The 14,500-nt window shown below is 35.6% G+C and overlaps 1 protein-coding gene and 1 pseudogene across 2 annotated transcripts in view; one reads left to right on the forward strand and one right to left on the reverse strand.

Moving 5' to 3' along the window:
* LRCH2 (leucine rich repeats and calponin homology domain containing 2) overlaps positions 1-14,500 on the forward strand; it is a 91,677-nt gene that overhangs the window by 63,777 nt on the left and 13,400 nt on the right. For both annotated transcript variants that reach the window (XM_060137575.1, XM_060137576.1), the window contains exons 13-15: positions 2,635-2,683; positions 2,759-2,875; positions 11,729-11,773. In XM_060137575.1, coding sequence (XP_059993558.1) covers positions 2,635-2,683; positions 2,759-2,875; positions 11,729-11,773 — 211 coding nt within the window. The remainder of the gene's footprint in view (positions 1-2,634; positions 2,684-2,758; positions 2,876-11,728; positions 11,774-14,500) is intronic.
* On the reverse strand, positions 8,664-8,897 carry LOC132513342 (ATP synthase subunit f, mitochondrial-like; annotated as a pseudogene).

A 14,500-nucleotide genomic window follows, 5' to 3' on the forward strand; every position in this document is an offset into this window, starting at 1 on the left:
TTTCACACCCCATAACTAATCCTTTAGCAAATCTTGTTGACTCTGCCTTCAAAATATGCCGAGAATCTAATCATGTCTTACCACCTCCATGCCTACCACCCTAGCCCTAGCAATCTCTTACTTCAGTTATAACAGCCTGGTAACAGGTCTCCTTTCTGCCCTTGCTTTCCTTTAGTCTGTTTTCAAAAAAAATATATCAGATTGGTATTTTAAAAATGTAAATCAGATCATGTCATTCTTCAGAATTCTCTAATGACCTCCCATTTCATTCAGAGTAAAAACTAGAGTCCTTTAAGGACTTGTGAACCTCTACATCATTTGGCTCCCTACTGTATTCCTCTTCCTACGCTCTTCCTGCTGTTTAGCTCTTCTCTAGTTATACTGGCCTCCTTGCTGACTCCCAATACTCCAAGCATTTCCCACCCCTTCAAAGCTTTTGCCTCTGCCTGGAATGATTTCCTCGCAGATAACCATATGGCTTATTCCCCTGTCTTCACATTTCTGCTCAGATTTCACTTCATCAGCAAGGGATTACCTGAACAACTTATATAAAAGAGCATGTCTCCTCCACTCCTTTGTCCCTTTTCCCAGATCCTGCTTTATTTTTCTCCACAGAACTTAATTCCGTCTGACATTGTAAATATATACTTTTTTACCATCTGACATTCTCAATATATACTTCTTTATTTGTTCATTTCTTGTCTTTACCACCCCAGCACCACCTGGGCGCGCTGCAATGTTGGTTTTATCAGTTATTAAGAGAAGACTATTTGAAATCTCCAACACTAATTGTGGATTTGTCTTTCTCTTTAAAGTTCTTTCATTTTTCCTTCATATATTCTGAAGCTGTTATTAGATGCATAAATGTTTAGGATTGTAATGTCCTTTTGGTGAATTTACACCTTTGTCATTATAAAATGACTTTTTAAATATTCTTGGTTATATTCTTTGCTCTGAAGTGTACTTTTTTGATATTGTATAGTCACCTCAGCTTTCTTTTTTTTTTTTGTGGTACGCGGCCCTCTCACTGCTGTGGCCTCTCCTGTTGTGGAGCACAGGCTCCGAACGCGCAGGCTCAGCAGCCATGGCTCACGGGCCCAGCCGCTCCACGGCATGTGGGATCTTCCCAGACCGGGGCACGAACCTGCGTCCCCTGCATCGGCAGGCGGACTCTCAACCACTGCGCCACCAGGGAAGCCCCTCAGCTTTCTTTTGATTAGTGTCAACATGATATATCTTTCTTCTTCCTTTTATTTTTAACCTATTTGTGTCTTTATGGAGAAAGTGGGTTTCTTGTTAGCATATGGTAGTATCTTCCTTTTCTATCAAATCTGACAATCTGACTTTTAATTGTGGTGTTAAGATTGTTAATATTTAATTGAAACTATTGGTATTCATGGATTTAAATCTACTATATTATTGTGTGTTTAATTTTTATCTTATCCATTCTTTGTAGCCATCTTTCCTCTTTTTCTCCTGTCTTTAGAATTAAATTTTAAAATTCCTATTTATCTCCTTTGTGGGCTTATTTAGCTACAACTTGTTGTTATGTTAGTGATTGTTTTAGGGTTTAAAGTATAATATTTAGCTTATCACAGTCTACCTTCAAGTGCTATTATGTCATTTTATATGTCCTATAAGAACCTTACAAGAGTATACTTCTGTTTCTTCCCTCCTGGCCTTTGTGGTATTGTTGCCATACATTTTACTTCTGTGTTACATATTACATTGTTATTATTCTGGCTCTAAATAGTCAATTGTTTCTTTAAAGAGATTTAAATAATCCGAATAATGTCTTTTATCTTTACCCCTTTCGTTACCATCTCCAGTGCCCTTTGTTCCTTTGTATAGCTCTGTATTTCCATGTATATCATTTTCCTTCTACCTGAAAGAGATATTTTAACATTACTTTTACTGCTGGTCTGATGTTGAATCCTTTCAGTTTCTGTAATGTTTAAAAAAGTCTTTGGGGTTCCCTGGTGATCCAGTGGTTAGGACTTGGAGCTTTCACTGCTGTGGCCCTGGGTTCAATCCCTGGTCAGAGAACTCAGATCCCACAAGCTGTGCAGCACAGCCAAAATTAAAAAGTCTTTATTTCACCTTCATATTTGAAAGATATCTTTGCTAGTATAAAATTCTAGGTTGATACTTTTGTTTTCTTTTGGTACCTTAAAGAGGTTTTTCTACTGTCTTCTGGATTGCGTTGTTTCCTGTGAGAACTCTGTTGTCAGTATTCGTTTCACTGGACCTATTGTGTCTTTTTTCTCTGGCTGCTTTTTACATTTTCTCTTTATCATTTGCTTTTAATTTGATTATGATGTATATTGTTGTAGTTTTCCTCATATTTCTTTTGCTTGGAGTTCATTGAGCTTCTCAAGTTTGTGGGTTTATTGTTTTCATGAAATTTGAAAATTTGTGGTCTTTATTTATCTTTAAATATCTTTTCTGTCACCTGAGTTATTTTATTCTGGAACCCCAGTTATATGTATATTAGGCCACTTGAAGTTTCATACAGATCATCTAAAGAAATTATTATTATTTTTTTAGTTTTTGGTAATTATTTTAATATAATAAATATCCTGTGTTTTGACTATGTCTTAAGATATACATATTAAGGCATCTTTAATTTTTTAGTGTCTCAGCAGATGAAGTTAATTCACCATTATCACCCCTCACATGGCAGGTAAGAAATTAAATTACTGTTATATCTAATATTTTGTTCTCATTTATTTAGTTAAAAGAAATTATTTTATTACAGCCCTTAGAAAGTCAAAAGGATCAAATAGATGAACAACAGTGGCCAGAATCTCAGCCTATAATCTGGCAGAGTGAAGAAAGGAGGCGGAGCAAACAGATTAGAAAAGAATATTTCAAGGTACTTTATTAAGTTTTAAAATTTACTCTGTAATTATTAGTTTTGACTTTATCCATTTTGTTTCACATTAATATGACAGAATATAACTCTCTAGTTAGGTATAGTAGATGTGTTATTTTATCTTGATTTCCTACATGTATGTGGTATACATATATGAGCCAGTTATTTCCATAAAATTTCAGTAATTCAAAATAATTAAGAGTAGATCAGTGTGAATTGTGATTTGCCAGATACTTTACAAGAAACATGAATGTTTGCTACACTGCTAGTTGTAGCAATATGTAATAGTATTTTAAAAGAATTGCCCAAAAAAGGTCTTTCATTGGATCTGTTTCAGTAAAGAGTTGACACATTTTTACAATTAGCATTTAACTGTTTCTATGTAAATAAATGCTATTTACATGATTCTAAAAATGCCTGAAAGCATTTTCCCCCATTTTCTTTTCTTATTACCTTAATATATTTCTTAGGATGGCATTTTATCTTAGATAAATTAAAAGCTCAGACCATCTGAATTATCTCAAATTTCTAGTTAGAAGGGTTTTAATGAAATTTCATTGTGTACACCTTTGTAAATATTGTAATATTGTCTAATTTGTGATTAAGGTCTGCTGTATTTATAGTGGCCAGTCATTAGAACTGGAGTAATCTTCAATACTAGTTAGAATTTGTTATTGGAATTTCTGACTCAGTGCAACCAAGCTCCTGCTCTATGCATAGCAAATTTTATTGTTTTTGTGGACCTTTTCTGTTTCCCAAAACCTAATTTTTATCTAATAATAAATACATAAATACATAGTTCTAAGTTAAATTATAGGTAATTTGAAGTTTATATCACTAATAAATAGGATTATATTTCATGCTTTTCTCAGTTTGGTAAAAGTGTGTCTCTATGCACATTGATCAGTTTCCTTATTACGGGAGTGTAACATACATTTGGAAGTAGTATCATATGACCAAAGCAAAAATGTTATATGTCTTAGTCTGTGATAAGTTTACTCCTTCAACAAATAATTACTGAATCCTTTTAATGAGCCTTATGTTACCTGGTCAATATGAGAGATAATGAAGAAATAAAAGACATAGGGAAAAAAGGAAAGACATTCTTAGCAGAATCCTGGTCAGTACCCTTTACAAATCTTCAGTTATATTTGCATTCTGGCATTTATTAATTTGTAAGTCCCCTCTTTTAGTTTATGGCACTTGAACAAACTCACTAAAGAAAATTTGTTAACAGATAAAACTTGATGAATAACTGATGATGTGGTAGAAATTTTAGTATTTCTAACTAATAAAAGAGATTTGATATTTATTTGATCTATTAGTATAGTAAAAGCATACAAATTCTGACTGTTTTTCAAAATACTTGCATGGCACTTAGTAAGAAGTAAGTGCATTTATTGTCATTCCTATTTTATAGATGGGGAAATTAAGGCACAAAGAGGCTAAGTAAAATGCTCCAAGCCACTTAGCTAATAAGCAGCTGAGTCAAGACTTGAACCGAGAACCTATGCTATGCTGCCTGTTGATCTGCTGTGGATAGCCTAATATCAAATGAACACACTTTCAGATAAATACAGTTTTATTGTCTTTTAAATATTTTATTGTAACTCAAGTAAACTTCTCAGTAAAGTCTTAATAGAAGCCTCAGTGAACCTTTAAAAAATAGTTATTTGATTTAATAGTATCATTTGTTGATAAATATTTTATTTTTTATGGCTTAAGTATACCTTCCATAATATTGCTATTTTTTAAGTTGCTAAGAGATCAAAGGAGATAATATCTGAAGAGTCCATAATCATCATTCAACAAATGTTAATTTCTACTATAGTTAATAAAGTAGGTGCAAAGATAAGCTTCAGTAACTGGGAAATATTTTAAGGAGACATGTAGTTCTCCTCAATAGTCAGAAGATGTCAGTGTTAGGACACTGTAAAAAAATAAAGTCAACAGTTTTTTCCAAAGGTGTTTAAAAAAATTATAAAACTGAGATACTACTCTCTAAGTGAAGTCAAAATGGTTATTCAGATTTGCCAGTATTTTCATGATTAAAATATTATCTATGAAGTGTCTTTCTTTCAAAAAGAAATTTCTCTTAATCACTTATCTCAAGAATAAAAAGGCTTATTCATAAGATAATAGTATTGAACTTAATTTGGATTTATAGTTGAAGTATACTACTCTAGAGATATATATCAGATTATCACTAAGCTCACTCAGTGATGGCTCCTTTAGCTTTGCTTTGTTATGAAACATACAGACCTTTTGTGCAACTTTATCCTAACATATATAAATGACTGAACCACAGGATTTCTTTGTTTGTGTCCCATGGTAAATTATTCATGATGCTGTTATTTAGAAGATTTATTGAAAGTAAGTGTGTGTGTGTGTGTGTGTGTGTGTGAAATCTAGCTCTCCAGTTTCATAGTTGCTAGGACTGATTTTGGGAGGTATGTTTTTCAGGTAAGCCCCTGAAACTAAATTTTAAAAAGTTTCAACATAATTGGCCAGAGTATGTGAGTAAGAAGATAATTAAGGTCAGATTATATAAGTAAATCATTGTAGGAGAGTTATATTAACTCTTTTAGACTCCCAGCCGCTCTTGTGTAGATTACTATTCTAGTAAATAAAATTTAATGTCATTGTTGCTGAAGTAAAATCACTGCATTTCTCAGAGTGAAAGTATTCCAGAAAATACATTACTTTATTAAAAATTGTAAGGCCAGCAGGTCCGGGGAAGGGCCCAGGGAGCCAGACGGAACCCCCGCCAAAGTGGCTGATGCAACCAATACCTGACATTGCCACACCACTCGGCCCCGGTCTTCCCGCTCCCCGAGGGGCGGAACCAACGGCTCTGAGGCTGATGCAACCGACACCTGACATTGCCACAACACCCGAGAGATTACCAAAAAAGGGCTGCTTCACACAGCAAGCACCTCCCCTGCGTCCGCCCCTATAAATTTTGTTCGTGCCCACACCTGGGCGCGACTTCTCTGGCCCCTTTCTCTCGGACCAGTGAACCTCGCCCGGGAGCGTTCCCAAATAAAGCTTGTTTAAGCTCTCCTCTGTTTTTGGTGCCGTTCCTTACAAAAATCTTTTACAGAAATTTATTAATATCATTTGAATAAGATACACAACAAAGTATGAAAATCTAACCTTTTTTCGACAATGTTCAATGTAAATTAGTAGCTTTAATTTCTTGTAAGAATGACAACACAAATTTCTAAATGCATTTGATGATTCATTTCTAAATAAAGTTAAAAAAAATCAGAATAACTATACCAAATTAGTTTTAAGGCTTATTTGATTTATTTAAATGCCATATATATTTGTCATCAAATGTATCTCACTACTTTTGTGATAAAACATTATAATGACTCTTAAAATACATATCTGATTTCATAAATATAGTACAATATTTTAACTTAATGGCTAACCCCAAGGAAAATATTTTTGTATATTTTCTCTGACCATGGTTAATTTTATACCGGAATAGGGAAGCCAACTGGTCTTCTGAAATAACCTGATTTGTTCTGAGTCAGAGTTTGTGCACAAGTACTGTCCCTTCTGTGAAATTAATATAAGCTTCAGAGATGAACTGATCTTTGTGTTTCTGAACAGGCCTTTATTGTAGTATTTGAATTTAGATATAATAAAACTTCAGTTATTCCAACTAATGTTAACTGACAGCTGAGTTGAATTAGTAAGAAGTTGGACTTATAGAATATTTAAAAATCTATGTATATATTCTGATTTGGATTTTAGGACCTTTAAATATGTGCAGTAATGCAAAACTAAGTATCTTCCTAAGTTTTCATGTATAATGGATATTTTAAATTAGAATAGCAGTTGAGTAATAATAATACAAGTCTCATTATCTAAGTTCTCGACTGTATCATCCTCTGTTTCTTTCCTTTATCAATTATCCGTTCACTCTTCTATGTCCTTTCTCTTTACCTTCCATCTTATAAATGTGCTCAGACCTCTACCATTATCCCTGATTCCCCTTTCAGCTGTTGCCTTATCTCTTTGTTTTCTTCTAGGGCCAAACTTGCCATTTCTAGATCTGCAGTTTCCGATCACTCCTTAACCCACTGCAGTCTGTCTTTTACCTCCATTTCTCCATGGAAATAGCCCCTCACTAGAGCCTAACATGTACCTCCTAATGGCAAAATCTAGTGTAGCATTTGACAGTGATGACCACATCTTTCTTCTCAAAACTCCTTGCTTGGTTTCTGCCTCATTTTCCTTCCTTGATTCTTCTTTTTTCTTTTTGATGCTCCTGGCTAACTTTTCTTCTGATTTTTCTTCTGCTTGTTTTTAGGGGTCTCATCTTTTGTTACTCTCTCTGAAGCTTTTATGATTCCAGATGTCTCATATTCTCCTGGGTCTAAAGTTACATCTCATAACTTTTTTTTCCTGTTCTCTGTACCTGTGTTTCTAATTGTCTGGATGCCATGTATTTCAAATCAATATGTCTCCCCCTCCTGCCACACCACCATGGAACTTGCTCCTCCTCTCTGTTCTTTATTTTAGTTAGTAGTAGTATTACCCACCCAGTTCTCTAAGCTCTATACCTCAGTCCTCCTTGATTTTGCTTTCTTTCTTTCTTCTTACCTTATTGGTCATCAGGATGCTAATTATGCATCTTTCTCCAATTCATTACTTCTTCTCCATATCTACTGCCCTTGCTTTTGTTGGAACCCTCATTCTTTCTTGTCTGGGCAATTGTAATAACTTCTTAATGGTCCCCCTTTCTCTAGTTTCACAGTCCTTAGAGAAATCCCTGGCTTAAAATTCTTTATTGGCTCCCCATTATAAATTACATAAAATTTGGACTTTTAAAAAACTTCATGGCCATCTTTACCTACTTCTTTAAGTTTTATTACCTGCCACAATTCACTCGTTACTAGCTACTCTTTTTTACATAGGCTGAGCTTTTTTATTCCTTTGTGCTTTCCTTCTTCTGAGCATGCCCATTCTTTTATTCCTGAAAAATCCCTACTAATCATTTAAGATTTAGGGATGAGAGTATAGCATAGTGGTTAAGAGCTTTGACCTCAGAAATCAAACTACTTTGGTTCCAGTCCTTACTTAGATATCTACTAACTGAGTGACTTTGGCAAATTATCTAATCTTGCTGAGCTTATTATTTTTTTTTTATCTTCAGATGACTCTAATAGTATCTTCCTTCATAGGATTATTATAACTACTGAATTATTTAATAATATAAAGTGCTTAGAACAGCACTTGCCACAGAGTATACACTAATAAATATTAGCTTATTATTCACTAAAATGTCATTCTTTTGTTTTTTGTTTTTCTACCAGTCATCTTTTTTTAAATAAATTTATTTATTTTATTTATTTATTTTTGGCTGTGTTGGGTCTTCGTTGCTATGCACGGGCTTTCTCTAGTTGTGGCGAGTGGGGGCTACTCACTGAGGTGGCTTCTCATTGCAGAACATGAGCTATTGGTGCCTGGGCTTCAGTAGTTGTGGCACATGGGCTCAGTAGTTGTGGCTCGTGGGCTCTAGAGTGTAGGCTCAGTGGTTGTGGCACACGGGCTTAGTTGCTCCATGGCATGTGGGATCTTCCCGGACCAGGGCTCGAACCCGTGTCCCCTGCACTGGCAGGCGAATTCTTAACCACTGCACCACCAGGGAAGTCCCTACCAGTCATCTTTTTTCAGATGTTAATTCTCAATTAGGATATGAAAGGACTCAGCAAAGATCAGGGCTGCTGGGCAAAGAAGGTCATGGTCAGGAATGCAGACTGCGTCCTCCTTTTCAGTGGTACTTGCATAACTGCTCATGTTTGAGTTCCTTGTAAGAAAGGCAGTAGTTGAAAAGCACATAAGCATGGAAAGTCCAGTGAAATACTTGTAATACTCATAGTAACCTCTTTGAAGCTCTCCAGCAGTGCCTTTAGGGGTGAAATCCTGCATCAGTATCAAGCTTGGGCAGCTCCCCTGTTTTGACATCCATGAGTTTCTTCTCCTTCACTAGTATGCCTGATGCCATCTTGGGGTCCTGGTGTCCAACAGTCTAAATGTCACTTTTTTGTTGAAGTAGAACAAGAACAAGTGCCGTCAGTGACATTGTGCCTAAGGATGGCAAATAGGTTTATTCACACATGTCAACTCTATTCAGTGGCTATCTGGAACATTGGATTGAAAGTATATTGAGGCTATGTCTGGAATCAGCTGTAAAGAGCACCTTGGTAGATTAGTGATAGTTGTCATAAGTCATAGGAGAGACAGTGGAGGAATTTAGGTCTTGTATTTGTCATCCCTAATGCTGCTCATCCTCCAGTTTGTGGTTGAGCTATCAGGTAGGTTATCTATTTTTCCAAGAGTTATGGAAGATAATGCTGCATAAGTAAAGGGGGCTATTAACTAGAACCTTGAATGCCAGGCAGAGAAATTTGGACATAATCTGAAAGTTAGGTTTTTTCAACAGAAGAGTCATGAGTTGCACGTCGTATTTTGAAAAGGTCAATCTGCCACTGATTTGCAGGATAATTACTGGCGAGGAGGAATCACAAGAACTTTAGTGGTTGTCATAACTGTATTTCCTTGATTCCTGCTCCTAAAAACAAGCACTGTTTTACATTCTAGAATTTGTGATATTAAGCATATTACCTCTGTGCCTTAGTATAAAATGGAGATAATACTGGGTTGGCCAAAAAGTGCCTTTGGTTTTTAATTAAAAAAAAAAGACACAGTTTTCATTTTCACCAAGAACTTTATTGAACAACATATTCACTCTTTTGTTCCACTACTTTTTCCCATTTTTCAGGCAACTTCATAATTCCATCGTCCCAAAACTTTTTGTCTTTTTGAGCAAAGAACTGTTCCAGGTGCCTTTTACAGTTTTCCAGGGAATTGAAATTTTTTTCGTTAAGAGAATTTTGTAAAGACCTAAATAAATGGAAACCCAAAGGTGCAATGTCTGAATATGGCGGATGAATCAGAACTTCCCAGCCAAGCTGTAACAGTTTTCGCCTGGTCATCAAAGAAACATGGGGTCTTGCGTTATCCTGATGGAAGATTATGCGTTTTCTGTTGACTAATTCTGGACGCTTTTCATTGAGTGCTGCTTTCAGTTGGTCTAAGTGGGAGCAGTACTTGTTGGAATTAATCGTTTGGTTTTCCGGAAGGAGCTCATAATAGAGGACTCCCTTCCAATCCCACCATATACACAACATCACCTTCTTTGGTTGAAGACCAGCCTTTGGCATGGTTGGTGGTGTTTCATTTTGCTTGCCCCACGATCTCTTCCATTCCACATTATTATACAGTATCCACTTTTTATCTCCTGTCACAATTTGTTTTAAAAACAAAACGTTTTCGTTACGTTTAAGTAGAGAATCGCATGCAGAAATATGGTCAAGAAGGTTTTTTTCACTTAACTTACGTGGAACCCAAACATCAAAGCAATTAACATAACCAAGTTGGTGCAAATGATTTTCAACACTTGATTTGGATATTTTGAGTATGTCAGCTATCTCCTGCGTGGTATAACGTTGAGTGTTCTCGGTTAATGTCTCAATTTGATCGCTATCAACTCCAATTGGCCTACCCGACTGTGGAGCATAGTCCAGCAAGAAATCTCCAGCACAAAACTTCGCAAACCACTTTTGACACGTTTGATCAGTCACAGCACCTTGTCCATACACTGCACAAACCTTTTTATGCATTTTGGTTGCGTTTTTACCTTTCTTGAAATAACAAAGCATAATATGCTGAAAATGTTGCTCTTTTGTTCCATCTTTTTTTTTTTTTTTTTTTTTTTTTTGCGGTATACGGGCCTCTCACTGTTGTGGCCTCTCCCGTTGCGGAGCACAGGCTCCGGACGCACAGGCTCAGCGGCCATGGCTAACGGGCCCAGCCGCTCCATGGCATGTGGAATCTTCCCGGACCGGGGCACGAACCCGTGTCCCCTGCATTGGCAGGCGGACTCTCAACCACTGTGCCACCAGGGAAGCCCTGTTCCATCTTTAATATTAAAATGGCTATACAAAAATTTACCAATTTTGATAAGTCTTTTTTAAAATGCAAGCTGATATGACAGCTGTCACATACAATCTAACAAAATTGTTTTGAATGAAGTTAAAGACAACTAAGTGCTGCTAGAGCCATCTTACAGAAAAAACTGAATGAACCTTTTGGCCAACCCAATACTATTTACCTCAGGGTTAAGAATATTAAATGGGTTCATACATGTAACACACTTCAATCAGTGCGCGGTGTATAGTAAGCACTGGTATAAGTGTTATTATCACTGTTACTGTTATTGTATAGTCAATATATACGCTTAATATAGTATTTTTTTAACCTAAAATCAGTAGGTTTCTTAAAAATGGATGACATTTTTGACTGGTGAGATTACAGGCTAGGCGTGAGATAGTGGGGCCTAGAATAGAATAATATTTGAGAGAATTCAGAAGAAGTAAGTCTGAGAGAGATTACAGAAAGAATTGACTTCTTGATGTTTTGTAAATAGTGGATTAAGAAAAAGGAGGATTTAAGACAGCACTCAGATAGCAAACCTGAATGAATGGGAAATGGATTGGTTTAGGAAGGAAATGTTACTTGACGTATGTACTTAGAACAATGCCTTGCACATAGGAAGTACTGTTTTGTGTTAGCTATTAGTAAGTAGTAGGACTGTTTAAACTGGTTATGTAATTAAACAGTTTATTTATCTTTACATATAATTTACATTTTATATATAATTTAGATAATTTAATAAAAGTACCAAAATGTGAATAAACCTCATATATAATTTACTACTTAGAGAATTTATTTGTTCAAGGAAAAATAAAATAATGTGATTTAAATATTTTTCAGTATAAATCATCAAGGAAGAGTTCAAGTGGCAATGAAAACGATGAGGTGAGAAAACAGGGTAATATTAGCAATTGTTTAAAATATTTACTTTCACATGTAGTTGGCTCAATCAGAGTAAAATATAATTCATCTTTCAGTTTGTTATTGATTTAATGCACAAGTTTTTTCCAATAATAAAAACTGAGCATCGTTAGACAATTATTAATTTAATCATGTAATTTCCATCTGTCCTTTGTAGTTCAGCTTTAGAATTTTATTAACATTCATCTTGAAACTAATTAATTTAAAAATTTTACATTTTCCTATATTTTATCTTCTTAAATCAACCTGGTGGTCAATTGAGATTTTTCCTTTGGAATTTGTTAATCTCTTTTCACAGCTCTGTATACTATTTCAACACTTAAAATTAGATTTCTACAGTTTGTGCATTACTATAAATTTTTCTACCTCATCATTTTAAGCTGTACAGCAGCCTGGCATTTTTGAAATGATACAGTCTCATCACCATGAATACTTAAGCTTTGTGTATTTTTGTTTGGAAGGATTGGTAATTCATTTGATGTTGGATACTTGGCAGGGTTTCTGAAAACTCCTTTAATTTTAGGAAATGGAATCACCAAAAAAACGTTTGTTGTACCTGAGCTAGAAGTTCAGCTTGGGTATTTTCCCTGTCCCTTTATATATTATATCCACTTTGGTCCTGCCTGCTTCAATATCTAATCCGTTACCAAAACCTTTTTTTTTTTGATACAGAAATATTCTGAATACATTCCCCACCTGCATTTCTGCTCTGGCACAGGCGCTCCTCATTTCTTGCCTGTATTACTGCAATAGCATCCTTGATCTTCTCCCTCTCTCCAGTCCATTCACCTCTCTGCTGCAAATGACTGTTTCAAAGAACACAAATATGATCAGGCCATTCCCTTGCTTAGAAACCTTCACTGTCTCCTCATCACTTAGAAGGTAAATTCAAGGTCCTTCTTCATTAAGCTCCTGCTTACCACATCAGCCTCAACTCACAATTTGCCTTCCTTTCACCATACTGTCCAAAAATGTGGAATTACAAGGTTTTCTGCACTCATCCTTACATTTATTGCTTTTTTAAAAACATTTTTATTGGAGTATAATTGCTTTACAATGTTGTGTTAATTTCTGCTGTACAACAAAGTGAATCAGCTATACATATACATATATCCCCATATCCCCTCCCTCTTGAGCCTCCCTCCCACCCTCCCTATCCCACCCCTCTAGGTGGGCACAAAGCACCAAGCTGATCTCCCTGTGCTATACAGCAGCTTCTCACTAGCTATCCATTTTACATTTGGTAGTGTATATATGTCAGTGCTACTCTCTCACTTCATCCCAGCCTCCCCTTCCCCTTCCCTATGTCCTCAAGTCCATTCTCTACGTCTGCATCTTTATTCCTGTCCTGCCTCTAGGTTCTAAAGAAACATTTTTTTTTATTCCATATATATGTGTTAACATACGGCATTTGTTTTTCTCTTTCTGACTTACTTCACTCTGTATGACAGATTCTAGGTCCATGCACCTCACTACAAATATCTCAATTTCGTTTCTTTTTATGGCTGAGTAATATTCCATTGTGTATATGTGTCACATCTTCTTTATCCATTCATCCGATGATGGACACTTAGGTTGTTTCCATCTCTGGGCTATTGTAAATAGTGCTGCAATGAACATTGGGGTACATATGATTTTTGAATTATGGTTTTCTCAGGGTATATGCCCAGTAGTGGGATTGCTGGGTCATATGGTAGTTCTATGTGTAGTTTTTTAAGGACCCTCCATACTGTTCTCCACAGTGGCTGTATCAATATACATTCCCACCAACAGTGCAAGAGTGTTCCTCATGACATTTTTTTTCTTATATTCCATATATATGTGTTAGCATATGGTATTTGTCTTTCTCTTTCTGACTTACTTCACTCTGTATGACAGACTCTAGGTCCACCCACCTCAGTACAGATAACTCAATTTCATTTCTTTTTATGGCTGAGTAATATTCCATTGTATATATGTGCCACATCTTCTTTATCCATTCATCTGTCAATGGACATTTAGGTTGCTTCCATGTCCTGGCTGTTATTACTTCTGTGCCTTTGTCCTTGTTGTCCTCTCATCTTGGAATATTGTTAAACATCTACTCAGTTTTTTAGTTTCTTAGGAAACTTGATTTTATCCACCACCCCCACTGTTTCCCCAAGTGCCCCTTATCTGTGCCTCATAATATATCATGCATAGCTCTATCCTTATACTGAGAAGGTTGTACTACCCATGTAAATGAATCTGTTTTCCCCCTGGACTGAGAGATCCTTGAGTGGATGATATTTTACCAAATTTCAGTGTTCCCAGTGTCTAGCACCAGTGTCTGACATATAGTAGATAGTAATCATTTGTTGATGATGAATACATGTCGTCTGTGGTATGCATATTCAAGATTAAATGTTAAGAATTTTGTATTTGTTTAGTAGTAATCATTGAAAAAACATGGACCATTTAGTAGTATTTTATGCAATTCAATTAATTCTTTGTCATTATTTCTAAGCCTATGTTAGATACACATAATTTTCCAGGTAAATGTTATTATTTGGCGTGATGGAATTTTTGCATGCTTCCATGTACCTGTCTCAGATTGTAACATATTGTTGCCATTTCCCATCAGGAATTAATCTTAACACATGGCTCTTTTCTAAGAAATATAGAAAGGTTTTTCATTTGTGATATTTAAAGGAAATATATTTATAAGAAAAT

Source organism: Lagenorhynchus albirostris, chromosome X (assembly GCF_949774975.1).
Source record: "Lagenorhynchus albirostris chromosome X, mLagAlb1.1, whole genome shotgun sequence".
NCBI lineage: Eukaryota > Metazoa > Chordata > Mammalia > Artiodactyla > Delphinidae > Lagenorhynchus > Lagenorhynchus albirostris.